The following is a 20,711-nucleotide window of genomic DNA, read 5'->3' as shown; positions in this document are numbered from 1 at the left end:
AACCTAATCAGAACACAATGTGACTAATAAGATTAAACCTAAAAATATGTTAACTATTTCAGATGTAAATCTACAGAAGATTGTCTTTAGATATAAGGTCACAAAAAGACTAAATCAAAAAGATATAATAAATATTACATTCAAAATTGCAAAGATTATAATACTATATAAATAAGAGACAAAGTAGATTATTATATAAAGATAAATATGACCAATCCTGAGAATACAATCATAGTGAATATATTTGTAACACAAATCATATATTTTTTTTTTAATTTTCAAAGTCTAATTTTAATGCAGACTGAACAAACAAGCAGAAAAGTGAGAAAGCTAACTGTATTAGCAGACACAGATGTACCAAGTGTAAAACAGTGGGTTATTAACAGAACTATTTACATGCATATTTACAAGCAACCCTTTTATATGTACAAGTTTTAGTTGAAAAAAGATTTGACATTAAGTAAAAATATTATTTAAATAGGGTTGAGGTGGTACCACATTATAGTAAAAGTATTAGAAAAGTGATCCTCAAGGTATATCAATTACAAAGCAGATGAAAACGTGAAATATCTAGTAAAATTCTCTAGTTTAAAAAAAAAAGTGAATGCAATCCATGCTACAAAATAAAAGTGAGAAAGCCATATAAATAAAAGCAGAATAATGCTCTAGGCCTTAGGGTAATGAAGTTAGTGAAGTGAAACAAAAAACAATTCTTGAATTAGAATAAATCCTCAGTGAAGAGTGAGTCTTGGTGGTTTAGTTGGAGAGTTCTAAGGTTTTTTTGTTTTGTTTTTTTTCCATTAATGACACTTTTAAAGCCCTTGGTATCCAATAACATCTACATATGTAAATCAGTTGTTGATATATTCCAAGACCCTTAAAGATTTTCATGATTGTGATTAATATGAGATATGTCAAACTGAAATAAAATCTATAATAGTCATACCTAAGAAAAGAATGCTACATTTTTGCAGTAATATGTATTTCTAGGCTAAGACTTTTCCCCTCAAGAACTTAAAAGTATCTAACCAGCTACCAAAATTTACTTTCAACATTTCATTTATTTCAAAATCAATTTTATTGCAGCCAAAACAGTGGAATTAACTGTACATAATAAACTATTTTATATATATACACATTTTAAGTTATAGGGAATAAAGTTTATTTTGGCAGATAGTGTTAAACAAAATTAAAGTTGCATACATTAGTAACATAACTCAACATCCTTAATTTGGTATAAGTGTGACACATTTTCTTGCTTTCCTGTGTTCTGCTAAATCACCATACCTAAACTGTTTTATAAAACTGATATGCTGAAATTTAACTTTACTGTTTTCGCTTACGCTCTGATTCCAAACAAAACTTTTCATAAGCTTCTTCAATCTCTGGGTCCATCTCATCATCAATATCATCCAAATATGGATCACCACCCCCTGATAAATCTGTTCCATTTTCTTCATAATCTGGAAAAAAGTCCTCTCTTTCAAGTAATTCTTGATATTTCTCTTGGTAATCTGGATCAGCTGCAGTGAAAGGAACACCATCAGATGTATAAAATGTCGGTTCATTCATAAAGTAGTTAGGATCATTTTCAGGTGTTGCTTCTTTGTATGTTGAAGTTGCATGGACTCTACCCCAGTTACTTGACCGGAGTTCAACAAGTTTTAAGAGCATCTGTTTTACATCTCTGCTACAGTTTGCATCTAGGACAACATTTTCAATTCTCTGAATAATTTCTTCCATATCAGTTTTTCCTTTTTCCTTCCAGGCATCTTCCAAAACTGATCCTGTCAACTTCAGTAATTTTACTGCACAAATTAAGTTGTCATCCATTGGATTAGAGAAGAGGGCATTCAGCAATTCTCGAAGACCAACCTGAAGGATATCTGCTCTTGTAACCTGTCCATTTGTTCCCTTGATCTCCAAGTTAAGATAAAGTTCTCCCAGAAAGAGTACAAATGCATGAAATCGTTTTCGAGTCACTTCATCTCCTTTTGCAGCTTGATCTTTAACTTCATATTCAGTCCGACATCTTTGAAGTAGTAATTGGCAGAAGTTGCCACTCTGTGGGCTTATCGTCAGATGATGGGACAGGTAATTACACAGGCGAGCTCCCATATAAGAGAAATTTGGGATAGACGTAGCCTGTTGGTAGATGAGTTCCACAAGTTCTTGCAAAGCATCATCTGTTGTAACCCAGCCATTCAGGGTCTCTGCAAACTGTTCAATTTCAGTTTCAAAACTGCCAGGCTGTTCTGTAAGATGATTCAAATAATCCTGAACATATTCTGATAGAGTGGGATAATCCTCACAACCATCCTCGTAGGATTCTGGGAGCACCCCGGGCCGAGGAGGCCGCTGGGAGCCTGCGGGGGCCTCGCTCTGGGCCCCTGGCAGCGGGGCCGTCCTGGGCTGGCGCAGCGGCGGCGGCTGCAGGAAGCCCGGGGCTTTGGGCTGTGGCGGCTGGTGCCGCGACCGCTCCGCAGGCCCCGCTCCGTTCGGGAACCCGCCGCCCTCAGGCCCGCCCCCTCCGCGGCCCAGGCCCGGGCTCCGGCCCCGACCAGCACCTGGAGCCCGATCGAAACGTCCGACATGCTCCTCCTCCTCCTCCGGGGGCCGCTGAGCTCCGGATAGGATGCGCGGGGAGGCGCCGCGGGCCGGCTCTCGCCGCTGCGCCTCACTCAGGCCTCATGGAAGAACTGGGCGGCGGGCCCGGCTCCTCCGCGCTTCGGGCGGAGCGGACCGAAGGCTGAGCCCCGGCCGAACCCGCCGCTCCACAGCCCATATTTTTTATATAAAGAAAGAAAACACACACTAAAAATTCAACATCATACAAAGCAACAAAGCTATAGTAGGAGACATCAATTCCCAATTAATGAAAGAAAAAAAAATAGCATTGCATTAGTACCCAGGGGAAAAACAAAACAAAACAAACTTCAAAAAGCATTGAAAACTAATTAGGTTTACAGAGGCAATCTTCTCTATAGTGTATGGAATATTATTCCAAAGAGATCAGGTTAAAAGCACAAAACAAATGTTAAAGATATTAAAATATTGAAGTTGCTTTCTAACATAACATAATAAGTTCCAAAACAAAAGTGAAAGTGATATTCAAAATTTATGAATATGAGTTTAAAGCCAAATTCAGTGATTAAACAAGGCCCTAAGCAACTTAGATAGACACCGTCACAAAAAGAAATGTAAAAACAGCTGCCAGCCAGGCATGGTAACACACATCTGTAATTCAAGCAGCTTGGGAGTCTGACAGCAAGATTCTGAGTTCAAAGCCAGCTTCATCAAAAGAAAGGTGAAATCAAGGAGACTATATTTCTAAATAAAATAAAAAATGGTGCTTGGGATGTAGCTCAGTGACCAAATGCCCCTGAGATCAATCCCTAGTACCCTTCCCAAAAAAGGGTTGTTGATGTGGCTTAGTTGTAATGAACCTCTGCAAAAAAGAAAAAAGAAAAAAAAATCCTATAGTACCCAAAATAATCTAAGCAGTCCATGTAATACCAAATAATCAATATTTTGTATAAACAAATAAGTTTTTTGAACAACTCTGGAATATCCTGGGTGCATCAATAACTACACATATTAATTTTTTTTATAAACTGCTTCCTGATATAAAAGTAATAAAAGCTACAATATTCAATATATTTTGAGGTTAATTTAGAAAGCCACAAGTAAGAAAACTGAAAGTACATCAATTAGCCCTCAACTTGATGGAAAAATTAAAATATATTTACAGATCTATTCTCATTAAAACAATATTCAATAGAGACCAATGTGGCAAGCCAATCAAATATCATTTCACATAATTACATGAAGGCAATTTGGAATGAATTATGAAAAGTTTTCAAACTTTTCAAAGATAAGAAATTATATAATATTTACAATGCTCAACTTTTAGTATAGTGTGTTAAGTGAAATAGTAATTGACAAAACCCCCCCCAAATACCAGGTAATTATACTTATGAGAGACATCTACTGTAGCCAAATATACAGACCAAAAGGAATGGCATCAGGGATGAAAAAGTGTGACAAAGGAGAACTTGTTTGGAGGAAAAATGAACTTACTTTTTAGTTGATACAAACTTTCTAGAAAAAATGTTACAAAAAAATTTGAATGAACACTACTGACCAGTAAATTTAAAATATATAAAACAGTAAGTTCAGGAAAGTTATACGGTTTGATCACAATTACAAATTTGACAAATATATAAAAGTTAAAAAATTGTAAAAATCTTTATGGTACCTTTAAAAAGCTAAAATCTTACTCCTAGACAAAAGAACAGATTCATATATATAGAGATGATGAATATGCCATCAATTCTAACTACTTGGAAGGCTGAGGCATGGAAATACAATTTTAGCTTTAGCCACTTAGCAAGAGTCTATTTTAAACTAAAAGTCAAAAGGGGGTGATGATAAAGGTAAATATTATAAGAAACTCTGAGTTCAATCTGCAGTGTGTGTATATATATATATATATATCAAAATTTAGATACATTATATGAATAAGCACAAGAACAGGGTAAACAATCAAGGCACTATATATAAATCATAAATAAAACAGGGGTAATATTTATACATGTAAGTAAAAGTATAGAAAACTTGATTGAAAATTGGCACATGGTTCAAGTGCAGTCTAATTTCACCTAATGTTTTCCTAAAGTGACAAATTATGATAATTTCTATTTAATCATAACATATAGATATAAAAATAAAAACAATATCACTGATGTAAGAAAAACTAATGAAAACACTGAAGCAGTCTAAAGAGTGAAACTCAAAAAAGACACAAGAATTAGAGTAATGTAACCCACAAAATTCTGAATAATTATATTACAATAGATATCTTTCTTTTAATTATTTTGTAGTTATAGGTGGACAGAATGCATTTATTTTATCTGCTTATTTTTATGTAGTGCTAAGGATCAAACACAATACCTCACATGTGTGAGGCAAGCCCTCTGCCACAAACTACTTCTAAGCCCTGAAAAATCCTCTTTAAACCACATTGATCAGCTATACTTACATAACCACTAGGAGCAGGCATTGTGAATTACTGCTATTCATTAAATAGCAGAAAAAAATCACAGAATATCCAGTATAAGCATTCATATAAAGCTCTGATGAGAAAATTTTGAATGAATAAATATTTAAATTATATTAAAGAAACTCTTCTATAATATTAATATATTACAATGGTTTTACCTAGAGGTATTTGGAAATTAGCAGATTTTCAAGGGAGTCCCGGAATACTAATAAGTGCTAGGTTATGCATATCCTCACAGGCATTGTGGAATACTAGTAGGGATTCTGAGTGTGGAAATATACAGAGAATCATTCCTCTGGTGAGCAAATTCCTATGACAAAGCTAACAGGCATTCTGTTTCTCACCCTTAGAATGCCCTGGAATTTTCCCTAGGAACTAGTAATGTAATTAAATGCATGTGCAATGTCAAGCTGCTATGGCAATGCTCTGCTCAAAAAGGCTCTGCACTAGAGTCTTATCAGCCTCAAACATGATCTCTGGAAGACAGCTCCTGAGAATAAAGGAACTCTCTTTTTATACAAGCACAATGTTTCAAAGAGTCTGAAACTCTCTACATACCAGTAAGTTTATACAATGAACTTTCTTGAGAGCTACACAAAACTCCTAAGTTTGCACATTGCAGCTTAGTATATAACTGAGGAATAAAGTGCATAATGTTGCTAAATTTCTAACCTTCCTAATAATAAAATGAACAATATGTAGTAGTGATGCCAATGACCTAAATTAATCTATTGATATAAATAAAGCTTGGCAGCTTGGCCTCTTTGCCATTATGCCACCTTTCCTGCCTCTTGTCTCTGTCTTTTTTTTTTTTTTTTTTTACTTTCCTACAATACTTTAATTTGAATGTAGGGAGATCACTGGAGGACAAGAAGGAGCTTAAATAATTGATATGCATGTAAATATAGAGCATGGAATGCTCTATATTGATTGCAATAGAAACAAACCTAGGCTTGAAAAAACTAATTTCTGTTGGATTTTAGCTTATCAATTAACATTTTAATGCGAATTCCTCTTTGACATTTGGACCTTTTTTCTGTACTCTTTTGCTTCATTGATTTCTACCCACTTTAATATGTCTACTGTCAGTTTTCTCTTCAAATCCCAAGGTTATTTCTTTGGGGACAGAAAGGTGACCAAGGATTACTTCGAGAAAGCAAAAATTTTTGATGGAAAATGAAATGTGTTACATTTTGTTATTTTCTTGGTAACTACAGAAGTCTTCTTAATGTTGTCCTCATTAGGAAAAAAAGAAAAAGAAAATACCCCATAAGATTCTACACAATTATTTCCCCAATTTTTTTCCCAGACAACAACACTAAATAATTTGAAACAGTTTTCATTCTCTACATTGTGACCACTACTTAGAAAAGACAAATTAAACATAAAAAGAAAAACCTTCAACATTTTCTTTTCTACATAAACAAATGCCAATCTTTGTCCTAAAAATAAGAGTCTAAAACTTTTTCATGCAGAATAGAAATTGCCATAAGACACTCTACAAAGTTAAAAAAATTAATCCTTGGTTTTGAATTAGAAATTCTGACTTAAATTTAGGCTCACCAATAAAGAGTAGGTTTCTACAGATCTCTAACATCACATCTCCATATAAAGTCTGCTGAGAAGAGTCCAGGCATTTCCATTCCTCTTCAGAAAAATCAATGACCACATCACTTAATGTCAATGGTTCCTGAAATAAAAATGAATAAATACATATCACATAAACCATATGATTAATGACATAGCATTTATTTCATACAAATTGTAATGAGAGTTAAAAGAGGTGGCTTTCACTTATGGTAGTGACCTCATCCATTCAAAGAGATACTTTTTTATGGTGCTGGGGATTGAACCCAGGGCCTTGTGTATGCAAGGCAAGCATTCTACCAACTAAGTGATATCCCCATCCCTAATAATTAGTTACAAGCAGCAAAACTGGTGGATAAAGTTGGTATAATGGAACCCAGGGAGCAGCATATGTGAAGCAAAACACTGAGGCAAAGAAGTGGGAAAAAATCCAACATAATCCCAAAGGATGAATAATAGTAGCAATTAGTTATTGAATATTCAAAAGAAGCACAAACAAACAAAGCAATGATACTTGAGACATGCATAGCAAAATTATAAGTAATAATTTTACTCATACAACAGTGGTCACCTCAGTGACCATACGAGATCACTAAAGACACACGAAAACATCCAATAGTCCACGTATTTATTTGAATGGTCAAAGTTGTTTATCTTCTCATATTTACACATACCATAAGACAAGTACTGTATTTAAAAAATTACTTTTACTTCTTCAGACCACAGCATCACAACTCACTTCTAAAACAATAGAATAAAAGTTTTAACTATCAAACTATTACAAAACACTCAGGTACTTGGGTCAACTTGAATTACCTGGCAAAAAGTTATAAAAAATTAAAAAAGCAAATTAAGTGAATAGACTGTTAATCTTTCAGTTTATAAGGAAACTGACACATCAGTTTAACATTCCCAGATTTGGAAAGCCACTCTCATTGTGAAACTGTATCCTCATCTGGCTCATTTCAAAGTAGGAAGTGAGAGAATACCAAGCAGTTAACAAAAAAATTCTGAAAGGTTCTGGCACCCTAATTGCCTCCCTGACAGCATAAGAATACTACTTTTTCCAGGATCTCAATTACCACTAGTGAATAAACACATATGTGAAGTTAGTTTAAGGTTCTGATCTGTGATGTTATTATTATTATTATTATTATTTAGATATTTAACCCAGGGGCACTCTACCCCAGAAAGGCATTTCTAGAAGTTTTAATTTTTTTTTAATTTTGATAATTGGGCTCACAAAGTTGCTTAGGGCCTCTAAATTACTGAGACTGGACTCAAACTTACTTTCTTTCTACCTCATTTTTCCACACCACTGTGATGTGAGGTATGTGCCACCACTCCTGACTCTGCAACCACTTTTGATTCCAAATACTCAAATTTGCACAACAACCATTATTTCAACAACTAGTAGTCCAATAATTCAATTCTGATACCATTTAGTACAGATCCCACAAGTTTAGGGTTCACTCCTATCAAATTTTATTAACTGAGGTACGAGTTTCAAGCCCCAGAATAGAATAACATTTATATTTATGATTCGTTTTCTATAATTTAGGCATCTCAATATCTACATGCTCAAGTTCCTTATTCTGAAAAAAAGAGAACACACTTATGTATACCAGGTTCTTATAAATTATATAAATCAGGAAGTTGACAATTGAAAATTTGCATAGAACATAAAAAATGTCAGAGAAAAATTGGACACTATATCGGTCATTTTAGGAAATAACTTGTTGAAGATATTACCTCCAATTTTTCTGTTCTGCTACAGCAGTGAAGAGCCCCCTTCCCGTTATGATTTAGAAGATCCTCACTATTTTAAATATGCTGTTTCAGTTACTCATTATTATGCATATTTCCATTTGTTTTCATCAAATATATTTAATTGAACACTTTTACATTCAGGGGTAAGAACAAAATATTTGTATAAGAAAAAATAAAAATGAAGCTTAAGTTTCTTCTCTATGTGAAACCCTTAGAATATTGAGCCATCGCATGTCAGCCCAAACCTATATCTATTCAATTTTCTTAAAATACTTATTCATTGGCTTCAGGGTAAGGGATCCTTCATTCAGAATTTTGATTTATTTATATTTTTGGTACAGGAGCATTCTACAACTGAGATATATCCTATGCCTTTTAATTTATTTTTCCTTTTGAGACAGTGTCTCACTAAGTTGCTACACTAATCTTGAACTTTGACCTTTCTCCCTCAACCTCCAGGTAGTTATTACTGGCATGTCCTAATGTTCCCAGAAAGATATAAATGTTCTAAACTCCACCTGCTTTTCACCTTCTTCTTCTTTTTTTTTTTTTTTTTGCTTTTTCTTCTAAAAATAAGCCCTTGACAGCCTAAGATTTTAGATGCATCCATATATTATATTTTATGAATTTGAAGTATTGCAATGTAGATTTAGAAAAAAAAAAGCTGCTTATTACCTATCTCTGAATTTTTCCAATCTGATATTCTAGAAATAGCTCCACATCAATGAAAACTATAGCCACAGATAGAAATAAGATCTAACTTAACCTTCAATAATGTTCTTTTACAGGCTCAAAAATTGATCTTAGTTTGAATACAATTTTATTCTAAAATTTATCTCTATCTTTTCTCTTTGGAAACATTTTTTTAATCTTTCAAATATTAGTGATAAACTACATTTCATAGGTAATGAAATGTTAAACAAAATGAGACATATTTTCTTAAATATTTGGTTACCACCCCAAACTTGAGGCACTACATTGTCTTTCAATTAGCATATAGTGAGTTTTCCTTTGAAGACTTCTGAACAAACACACTAGGATTTTTTTTTTTTTTCGGAATTCTTGGTACAGTTTATTTTCCTTTCAAATTCTGGCACCTTATAACCATTTTTTCCAAGATGAGTAAGGAAAGGGAGGACAAAAATAATATTTGCCTTTCTTTTAAGTTACAGAAGCAATAAATAGATCAAATATTCCAATATTTGATCTATTTAGATGAAAACTACAAAGAATATTCCTGAAATATCTAGAGTATTCAGCTAGTCCAACAAGGTGCACCATTCCCTGACCACAAGCTGCTCTGTAGGAAGGGAGGGTTACACACAAGTTGGTATTCTGTAGGTAATTCAACAAACATGGAAGCTATGGGCACCTTGGGTCAGTTTCATGTAATTTTTACACCATGGCCACTCAAAGACGTGGCAGATACTGAAGAGACATCACACTCTAAAGTTTCTTAAGGGGGCCCTAAACTTGCTGTCTATTCTTATAAAAGACAAATAAACAAAAGGTTCAAAGTTTTGTTTTTAATTTTAATACCAAGGATTAAACTCAGGAGTGCCTACACACTGAGCATCATTCCCCTCCCTTTTATATTTTTAATTTTTAATTTATTGATCCTCTTTTTCCATCCTACTAAAATGCTGAGATTATGAACATGCATCTTCACACCTGGAATTAGGTACAAATACTTTTTCAAAGAGTTTCTTGTTATAACCGCATGTTCCTCTCATGTGAAAGTACAATCACACAAATGCACACACACACTCACCACTTTTTAAAATTCCATCCAAACCTAAGAGGAAAAGTTGATTTAAAACCCTGTGTTATTTGAAATGTTCCAGGGAACCATACTTCATATTATAGTAAATTATCTGAGAAAAGATGAAACTTCAGAAAATCATGCTTACTACACATTAGGAAAATGCACTTAAAAATGAGTGCCACCTGGTAAGGAAAGAGAAACTGAACACTCCTTGGACCATAGCTCCTCCCAAATATTAATTATTTACATGAATCAACATGGTCCTGTCTTTAACATCCACTCTGAAGCGGTGTAGGCAAGAAAGTACAGAGTTGGTTTTAGGGCAGGCAGAGGTCACCAATCTGGCACAGGACAAAAAGTAGAATCCTGACTGTCAACCCCATTCTTAGGGCCAGAGGGGCAGTGTATTGAGCTTTATCAAATTTAAACTGGGGTTAAAAGATTACAAAGGTGACCTCAGGAAACCCAGGTTCTCACAATTAGTTCTGAATAGTTTTACTCTGCCCCTTTCTTCTGTTTCATAATGCCCAGTCCTGTAGACATATCATTTTTAAAATAATCTGGACCCTGAATGTTAGAGGAAAAGGGCCTCTCACAGAGTCACCCAGGCATCACAAAGCCTGGAGATGAATCAAGAGATTTGCCTGAGACAGAGATGAATTGTCTCCCGGATTTTGAAGCCTACCCTCTATTCTTTGGTTGTTGCTCTGATTCAATAATTATCACCCAAATCACTTCTGGTTGAATAATTTTTACCTGAATATAAAAAATACCAAGCTCAGACCCCTCTCCCTCTGAGTGGAAGGTGAAACAATTTCAACTCAGGCTATAGGACCCCCAAATAACAAAATATTAATTATATTCCTTCTCAGACAGAGCTTTCTATGTGCAAGAAGACTTGGCTATACAAAGGGACATAAGTATTTAATGTTTAATAGAATGTTATATCAATTATCAGTGACAATAATGCCAATGACAGACTCAAAAAATGCAAATAATATAGAGGGAATTACTTTACATTTTTGGGTTTCATGACCTTCATACTCTGGCTAAATGAGGCTTGTTTGTTTGGTTCCAGGGATAGACCCCAGTGATGCATCACTGAAAAACATCTCCAGTTTCTCTCTCTCTCTCTCTCTCTCTCTCTCTCTCTCTCTCTCTCTCTATATATATATATATATATATATATATATATATATATATATATTTTTTTTTTTTTTCCAGAATCTCACTAAGTCTTTGAGGCTGGCCCTAAGCTTGTGATTAACTTTCTTTACTTTCCTGACTCACCAGCATTATAGGTATGCAACAACACACCGAGCTCATGTTCCGAAATTTTGATGCAGCTAGATTTTAGAAAAAGTAGTCAATCTTCTATAGCATCATAGTTAAAAGAAATAAAATGATAAATATATGTGTAACTGAACTTTTACAGGTCATAAGTAAAACAAATAAAATAAATAATTATAATAATTTATAAATATATTCTTATAATTTATCACAAAATTGGTACTTTATAATAATTTAAGTTATAAAATAATTAAAATTTTTATTTCATAATAAAATTATGATTATATTTTCTAAGAAACTATTATATTTTTAACCCCAAATATCCATAATTTTATCATTCTAATATATAAATAATGAAATTTTTTAGCTAACTTCATGTATTTTTCATTAAACTTTCAATTCTCACACTTCTTTCCACTCCTAATACTTCTCAATGTAGATCAGCCACATTCCAAAAACTCATTAGCCACATGTGGCAAATGGCTGCCACATCACAAGTGTGTATCTGAGTGCTGTGTTTCCTGGACTGCAGAAAATTGAATAACTGAACCCTCCTTTCTTATTAGAGATGAGAAAACATGTCTTCCTTAACAATATTTCTTCTTTAAACCAAATGAGAAAGAAATGGTATTTTTAGACCCAGGAGTGTGGGTCTAAAATTATCACTTTCTTCTAAAGTGATAATTGTTAAGGTCAGTAGCCTTTTCATATATTAGACAGCAAACAAAGGATGATGCAAATCCAGGGGGAAGTGTCCTCATGTCTTCATGTCAGTCTTCACTTTGAGACTAAATTTTAGTTGTGGACAAAAAGATTAAAACTTTTTAATTTTGCCATTGGGCCTTCATCCTAGGGATCCAGCTATGGTTGTCTGGTTTATCTTTTGTTGTAGAGCATGCTGTAAGTTAAAGTACTAATAACATTTTCATGTCTACATGCATTTTGGCATTACTCAAAATCATTTTATAGAACTTTCAATGTTAAATCAAGAAAAATAAATTTAAATTCAGTGTTTTTTCCATGCCTAAATCTATGCAGTCAACTTGAAATTAGCATGTTTTGAATTCTGGCTTCCTGTTTCTATTAAATGTATTTAAGCTATCAAGTATTACCAAGCTGTCAAGTATTACAAACTACCAGCAAAATTACTAATTCATGATTCAAACGAACAGTTTATGAGTAAGCCAAATTTAGACTGGGTTTATCTGGGATATTCTGATTTCAGCAGAAATTTTTACAAGCATATGCTCTGCTATTTGACATGGTTACCCTGTTCCTGGAAGAGAGATGGCTGTCCACTCTAGTCTTTTCATTCTCATCCACATCGACTCTTCTCCTTCATAAGCCTAATATGAGCTTCTTCTTAAGATGGTGGGATTTACAAAGATTAAAAATGGGAAGAAATCAAGACACTCTATGTCGAAGAACAATACCAGTACATTTCCATATTTTCTCTCTTCTACTGGCTGTAATAAAATAGCCATTTTTTTATTCACATATTGACAAAGAGACACTATCTCTTGATAAAAAACAGCTATAAAAGAGTATTGCCAATTTGCTGGGATACAGGGAAGGATATGGAACTGGAGATATTTTTGCATTTTATACTTTTTAACCTCTTCTTTCAGAGAATATTTGTATGTCTATTCTAAATTTATAAAATTTTACCATACCACAGATACTAAGAGGCTAGTCAGGTTTTGAACTCAGAATTACAACTGCCTGCCTCAAAAACTCAAAGATTTTCCTAGGTCACAATAATCATACAACTTTTCTAGGGCTCTTGATATAGTTACAATTGATAGAGTGCTTGCCTTGAATGCAAAAGACCCTAGGTTGAATCCCCAGCACCAAATAAAATAAAAATAAAACTTTTCTAGGAATTTAGTAACTGAAAAATTACACCTCTGCTATAGAAGCATGATTCTCTTCAGCTTCATATCCTTTACTACTTTTTACTATTAGAACACTTTCAAGAACACTCAAGGTTTTTTTTTTTTTTTTAAATAGGGAATAATTTGGGTAGATCAAATTGGACTATGTTTTGAAAATAAAGCTAAATGAATCATTTTTATTTCTCATCATGAGATAATAATAAAAAATGTGCATAACACAATATACAGGCAACTTAATTTGTTCCTTTTCTTTGGTTTTCATAGTCTACTTATGATTTTTAACCTACATTAAACCTAGACATTCTTTTCATGAAACAGTCTCTTGATATGAAAGCAAGAGAACAAGATAGATCTACTGAAAAGAATTTTTTTTCCACCAACAGTTTGACTAAACACCTGAAAATATAAGAAAATAATCCTTTTATGTTTTTCAACATGGGCAAATCTTTCTTCTATAAACCCCACATGAAAGGCTGAAGTGGATAAATCCACACAGCACACAAGGAAACCACACAGAGCTAATGCATTTTCAACTGGGAACCAGTGATGAGCCCCTCTCCTTGTATATTTATTCTTGGTGAGGTCAGATGTCCATCTCTTGAATGTCATAGAAATACATTATATAGTTTTAAAAAATAGAATGATAAAAACCTTCACTGCTTTTAAGCACAGAATATTTACATCATACCCCCCCAAAAAACATTTTCTTTCACATGCAACTTTTTGTTCCCAGAAGGATGTTAGTGTAATGGATTATAGAGCTACATTTTTATTTTGCCTGACATCATGCAATATAATTCAAATACAGCTGCTGAACTATACAGTATCTGTGAGAGTCAATAAGCATGTGTGCATCAGTACAGTGTTCGTTTGTATTGATGGCTGCTTTTATATTCTATGGATTCACTACAAACTGTTAATTTTAACATTCAAGAACATTTGAGTTATTTCTTATTTTGGACTACTTAGGACTAGTGAGGCCATCAATAATTTTGAACAAATAATTATTAAACACAGCTTATTCTTTCCTAGTATTTCAATGACAATATATATTATTTTTTCTGGTTGCTATGAAAATTATAATTTCCAACTGATCATTTCAATTTAATTAGAGTCAATATTATATGAGTTTACTAAATACAAAATAAAAAAACTGACCACAGACTGTTTATTTTCTTGTAGTCTTTGTGCAACTACTATAAATATTTATGTGCACATTATACATCCCAAAAATACACTGTATAATTTTTTTGTATGAAATAATCATAGATTATTATAAAACAAAGAGAAACAAGTATCAATCATAAGATTGCTAATACATGCTAGCCATGATGATACACACCTATAATAATTCCAGTGACTTGGGACAATGAGGCAGCAGGATAACAAGTACAAATATTGCCTCTTTTACTTAGCAAGGCTCTCAGTCACTCAGCAAAACACTGTCTCTAATAAAAATATAAAAAGAGCACGGGAGCTCAGGATGTGGCTCAGTGCTTAAGTGTACCTAGGTTCAATCAATGGTACCAAAAAAAAAAAAATTGTAATATATTATAAAACTTAGGCAGTGCGGTAAAACATTGACAATAATGTAACAAATACAGAATTTAATAGATAATATGGAGAAATTATGAAATGTTATGAGTCACATTTTGGCTACAATATTAATAGATATGTAGATTTTGGTAAATTTTCTTTCCTATGTGCCACATATTTCTAAGTATACATTTTCAATGTCATGACTTTTAGGCTGAGATACCATTTAAACAACAGGATACATTATTCTTTATATTGATTGTTTTATGTTCTACAAGATACTTTGCTCTTAGCTTTTTAAAATTTCAGAAAAGTGAATTCAAGAATGGTTTCAAAGTCACCAAACACTACACAATAAGAAGTATAAGGAACCTTTAATATCCCTGATGAAAACTCTAAGACACGTTAAAGATGAGAAAACAGTTTTCTGTGAACATTCTGAATTTAAGTCTTCACTCTCAAATTTTTATCTACACAATGACAGTATACTTTAGATAACATTCAGTCAGAAATTCACCACATTACACATTCATCAGAAGTCCAGGTGCATATGCTTTGCTGACTTTTCCATTTCATCTACTTTTTTTAAAAATTTTTACACCCTTCATTTTTGGTGACCTTGAAAGTATCTACCTTTAAGCTCCATTATTACACATTTGAGGAAAGAACAAAATTAAAATAGCAAGCCACACAAGGAAGCTACTTTGTATATACCTTACTTTCACCATGTTCAAAACATTGGTGAGAATCTCAAAAACCCACAATTCAGAAACAAACAAACAACAACAACAAACAAGACCACCAAACAGACACAAGTACATCCACTCAGTGAAATAAGTGAAAGAAACATGAAGCAGTAAATTCTCTGTTCTCAATTAAGTAGACTACAGAAGCAATAAAGAATTCCTCCAATCTTTAAAAATAAAAACAATATTTTCAGGAAGTTTGTCAGAATCAGCCCTCCACTTTTGAACACTGCAAAATATAAAATATATTCAAAAGTATTTTAGAACAAAATATTTTATAACATAACTAATGAGAAGTTATATAAAAGAATACTTCCTAAAGTCACATCTGCAGTAAGCAACATTTAAGAAAAAAATTAAAATGCTGTCAAATTTGAAGAGGTTGCCTTACCAAGCTGTTTCTGTTTCTGAAAATATGTTACACAGCTTTCAATTATAATTTGCAAATATATACACAACCTGGAAAAACAGTATTTATATTTGATACCTACCACTTTAGCATGATTCAGTTTGGTCATATCATCAATGAAATTTGCAAAAAATCTCTAGATTCCCATTGCTGCTAAAGGAAATAATCACAAATATAACAGTATAAAAGAGTAAAAACTCATTCTTTTATAGTTATGGATGTTTTCATTATCATGAGAGAAAATTAATATCAAAGTATTAGCAAGGCCACACTCTTTTCAGAATCTCTGGAAGAGAATCATTCTAGCTTCTAGTGGCTATTCGTATTTTTTCTGTGGTTACAAATGTTTCCCTTTTCCTTGTAGCGATACAACCTTCAAAAGAGAAAAACAATCATTTATATATATATATATATATATATATATATATATATATATATAGAGAGAGAGAGAGAGAGAGAGAGAGAGAGAGAGAGAGAGAATGGTGCTATCATAACAAGCTACAATATACAAGCATCATAGAATCTGAGAACTATAGCAACATAGAAGGTAGGTACTCCATTGAGCTTATTTTTATTCATGCACAGTGGATGAAGAAAGAGAAGGGACACAGAGCCAGGAGAATGTAGCAAGACAGGTTAATTATGCACAAAAGTGAGTGTGATGGATAAAAATGTGACATCATACACTGTCTCTAGATGCACATCACAGGACAGAGCCATGTCCAGAGTGGAGGTCTTATTTGTTTTTTCTTGGAACCCTGGAAACTCTCTCAATCACCTGGAGCTTTGGATTATTCCAACTAATACTCTATTCATACTTTCTGCCTGTCCTTGGTCATCCTCTTACAATAAATGTGCAAGGTACTTATTTGAATACTGGGAAAGGAGAAACTACATCAGTGATCTCTGTTACTCAATTTTTAAGAAACTTTCCTGTATATTTCCATGGGTTTATGTATCTGGAGACCAATTTTTAATATTTTAGAATGAGGAACACTCAGTGATCAAAGCTAAAATATAAAGTGGGAGAAAATACTTGCAAAGTACATATGTAGCAAAAAGTTGATATGACAGAATGAAAGTGGTTTATATTTTTGAGGAATAGAAGGCATACCAAAAGAGTATGTTACAGTCAAAATATTTCTAAATTCACTTAATAAAAGAGGAAATATTCAACAATCACATGAATTTACAAAAAGGAGTATAAACCACTCCTACTGAGGCAAGTTAACAAAAAAAGCAAATTCATTATTGCATACCAACCAGGAAGCAAAACATTAGCTAGAAAGGAAAACAAAAAACAAAAAAAACTGAAGTTAAAAACGTTGGAATTGGCCCAGAGCAGCAGAGGCAGCAGCCAGAGCGCCGCCTGCCCGCCCGCCGCCCGCCCGCCCGCCCGCCCGCCTGCCCGCCCGCCGCCTGCCCGCCCGCCTGACTGCCCGTCGCCTGCCTGCCCGCCGCCACCTGCTCGCCCGCCGCCTGCCTGCCCGACTGCCCGCCGCCCGCCTGCCCGCCGCCCTCCTGCCCGCGCGCCGCCTGCCCGCCTGACTGCCCGCCGCCTGCCTGCCGCCCGCCGCCTGCCCGCCCGCCCGCCGCCCGCCCGCCCGCCGCCTGCCCGCCCGCCTGCCCGCCTGCCCGCCGCCCGCCCGACTGCCCGCCGCCTGCCCGCCCGCCGCCTGCCCGCCTGCCTGCCGCCCGCCGCCTGCCCGCCTGCCTGCCGCCTGCCCGCCTGCCGCCTGCCCGCCCGCCGCCTGCCCGCCCGCCTGCCGCCCGCCGCCTGCCCGCCTGCCTGACTGCCCGCCGCCTGCCCGCCCGCCTGCCTGACTGCCCGCCGCCTGCCTGCCTGACTGCCCGCCGCCTGCCTGCCCGCCTGCCCGCCTGACTGTCCGCCGCCTGCCAGCCTGACTGCCCGCCTGCCCGCCGCGTGAATGCCCGCCTGCCCGCCGCCTGACTGCCCGCCCGCCGCCGCCTGCCCGCCTGACTGTCCGCCGCCTGCTCACCTGACTGCCCGCCTGCCCGCCGCGTGAATGCCCGCCTGCCCGCCGCCGCCTGCCCGCCTGACTGCCCGCCTGCCCGCCCGCCCGCCTGCCGCCCGCCGCCTGCCCGCCCGACTGCCCGCCGCCTGCCCGCCTGCCCGCCGCGTGAATGCCCGCCTGCCCGCCGCCGCCTGCCCGCCTGACTGCCCGCCTGCCCGCCCGCCCGCCTGCCGCCCGCCGCCTGCCCGCCCGACTGCCCGCCGCCTGCCTGCCTGCCCGCCGCCTGCCCGCCCGCCTGCCGCCCGCCGCCGCCTGCCCGCCTGACTGTCCGCCGCCTGGTCGCCTGACTGCCCGCCTGCCCGCCGCGTGAATGCCCGCCTGCCCGCCTGCCGCCCGCCCGCCCGCCTGACTGCCCGCCGCCTGCCCGCCCGCCGCCTGCCTGCCGCCTGCCCGCCGCCTGCCTGCCCGACTGCCCGCCTTCCCGCCGCGTGAATGCCCGCCTGCCCGCCGCCTGACTGCCAGCCTGCCCGCCCGCCTGCTCGCCGCCTGCCCGCCGCCCGCCCGCCCGCCGCCCGCCCGCCCGCCGCCGCCTGCCCGCGTGCCCGCCCGCCCGCCTGCCGCCTGCCCGCCGCCGCCTGCCCGCCTGACTGCCCGCCGCCTGACTGCCCGCCGCCTGACTGCCCGCCGCCTGCCTGCCCGCCGCCTGCCCGCCCGCCGCCCTCCTGCCCGCCCGCCGCCCTCCTGCCCGCCCGCCGCCCTCCTGCCCGCCCACCGCCTGCCTGCCCGACTGCCCGCCGCCTGCTGGCCTGCCCGCCGCCTGACTGCCCGCCTGCCCGCCTGCCCGCCCGCCGCCCGCCTGCCGCCTGCCCGCCGCCGCCTGCCCGCCGCCGCCTGCCCGCCCGCCGCCTGACTGCCCGCCTGCCTGCCTGCCCGCCCGCCTGCCCGCCTGCCCGCCGCAGCCCGCCCGCCGCCTGCCCGCCCGCCGCCGCCTGCCCGCCTGACTGTCCGCCGCCTGCCCGCCGCCGCCTGCCCGCCTGACTGTCCGCCGCCGCCTGCCCGCCTGACTGCCCGCCGCCTGCCCGCCACCGCCTGCCCGCCTGACTGTCCGCCGCCTGCTCGCCTGACTGCCCGCCTGCCCGCCGCCTGACTGCCCGCCTGCCGCCTGCCCGCCTGCCGCCTGCCCGCCCGCCTGCCGCCCGCCGCCTGCCGGCCCGCCAGCCCACCTGCCCGCCCGCCTGCCGCCCGCCGCCTGCCCGCCCGCCCGCCGCCCGCCGCCTGCCCGCCCGCCGCCTGCCCGCCCGCCTGCCCGCCCGCCCGCCTGCCTGCCCGCCCGCCCGCCTGCCCGCCGCCTGACTGCCCGCCGCCTGCCCGCCTGCTCGCCGCCTGCCAGCCTGCTCGCCGCCTGCCCGCCGCCTGCCCGCCGCCTGCCCGCTCGCCGCCTGCCCGCCCGCCGCCCTCCTGCCCGCCCGCCGCCCTCCTGCCCGCCCGCCGCCCTCCTGCCCGCCCGACTGCCCGCCCGCCGCCTGCCTGCCCGCCTGCCCGCCGCCTGCCTGCCCGCCTGCCCGCCGCCTGACTGCCCGCCTGCCCGCCCGCCGCCTGCCCGCCCGCCTGCCCGCCCGCCTGCCCGCCCGCCGCCTGCCCGCCCGCCTGCCGCCCGCCGCCCTCCTGCCCGCCCGCCTGACCGTCCGCCGCCGCCTGCCCGCCTGACTGCCCGCCTGCCTGCCCGCCGCCGCCTGCCCGCCTGACTGCCCGCCGCCTGCCCGCCGCCGCCTGCCCGCCTGACTGTCCGCCGCCTGCCCGCCTGACTGCCCGCCTGCCTGCCCGCCGCCGCCTGCCCGCCTGACTGCCCGCCGCCTGCCCGCCGCCGCCTGCCCGCCTGACTGCCCGCCTGCCCGCCCGCCGCCTGCCCGCCCGCCGCCTGCCCGCCTGCCTGACTGCCCGCCGCCTGCCTGCCCGCCTGCCCGCCGCCGCCTGCCCGCCTGACTGTCCGCCGCCTGCCCGCCTGACTGCCCGCCTGCCCGCCGCGTGAATGCCCGCCTGCCCGCCGCCTGACTGCCCGCCGCCTGCCCGCCTGCTCGCCGCCTGCCAGCCTGCTCGCCGCCTGCCCGCCGCCTGCCCGCCGCCTGCCCGCCGCCTGCCCGCTCGCCGCCTGCCCGCCCGCCGCCCTCCTGCCCGCCCGCCGCCCTCCTGCCCGCCCGACTGCCCGCCCGCCGCCTGCCTGCCCGCCTGCCCGCCGCCTGCCTGCCCGCCTGCCCGCCGCCTGACTGCCCGCCTGCCCGCCCGCCGCCTGCCCGCCCGCCTGCCCGCCCGCCTGCCCGCCCGCCTGCCGCCCGCCGCCTGCCCGCCCGCCTGACCGTCCGCCGCCGCCTGCCCGCCTGACTGCCCGCCTGCCTGCCCGCCGCCGCCTGCCCGCCTGACTGCCCGCCGCCTGCCCGCCGCCGCCTGCCCGCCTGACTGTCCGCCGCCTGCCCGCCTGACTGCCCGCCTGCCTGCCCGCCGCCGCCTGCCCGCCTGACTGCCCGCCGCCTGCCCGCCGCCGCCTGCCCGCCTGACTGCCCGCCTGCCCGCCCGCCGCCTGCCCGCCCGCCGCCTGCCCGCCTGCCTGACTGCCCGCCGCCTGCCTGCCCGCCTGCCCGCCGCCGCCTGCCCGCCTGACTGTCCGCCGCCTGCCCGCC

General features: G+C 41.7%; 1 protein-coding gene across 1 annotated transcript; it reads right to left on the bottom strand.

Moving 5' to 3' along the window:
* Window positions 1-1,054: 1,054 nt before the first annotated feature.
* LOC308656759 (polyadenylate-binding protein-interacting protein 1-like) lies at window positions 1,055-5,062 on the bottom strand (the record flags this gene model as incomplete). Its single annotated transcript, XM_081308131.1, has 3 exons — window positions 1,055-2,330; window positions 2,568-2,687; window positions 5,038-5,062. The coding sequence occupies 3 exons, from the start codon at window positions 5,060-5,062 to the stop codon at window positions 1,327-1,329; spliced, it is 1,149 nt and encodes a 382-aa protein (XP_081164257.1). The 3' UTR covers window positions 1,055-1,326.
* Window positions 5,063-20,711: the final 15,649 nt, after the last annotated feature.

The sequence above is a fragment of the Spermophilus citellus genome (genome assembly GCF_964194105.1).
Source record: "Spermophilus citellus genome assembly, chromosome: 9".
Taxonomy (NCBI): Eukaryota; Metazoa; Chordata; class Mammalia; order Rodentia; family Sciuridae; genus Spermophilus; species Spermophilus citellus.
The sequence above is the reverse complement of the archived record's forward strand: the minus strand, read 5'-3'. Positions and strand labels throughout refer to the sequence as shown.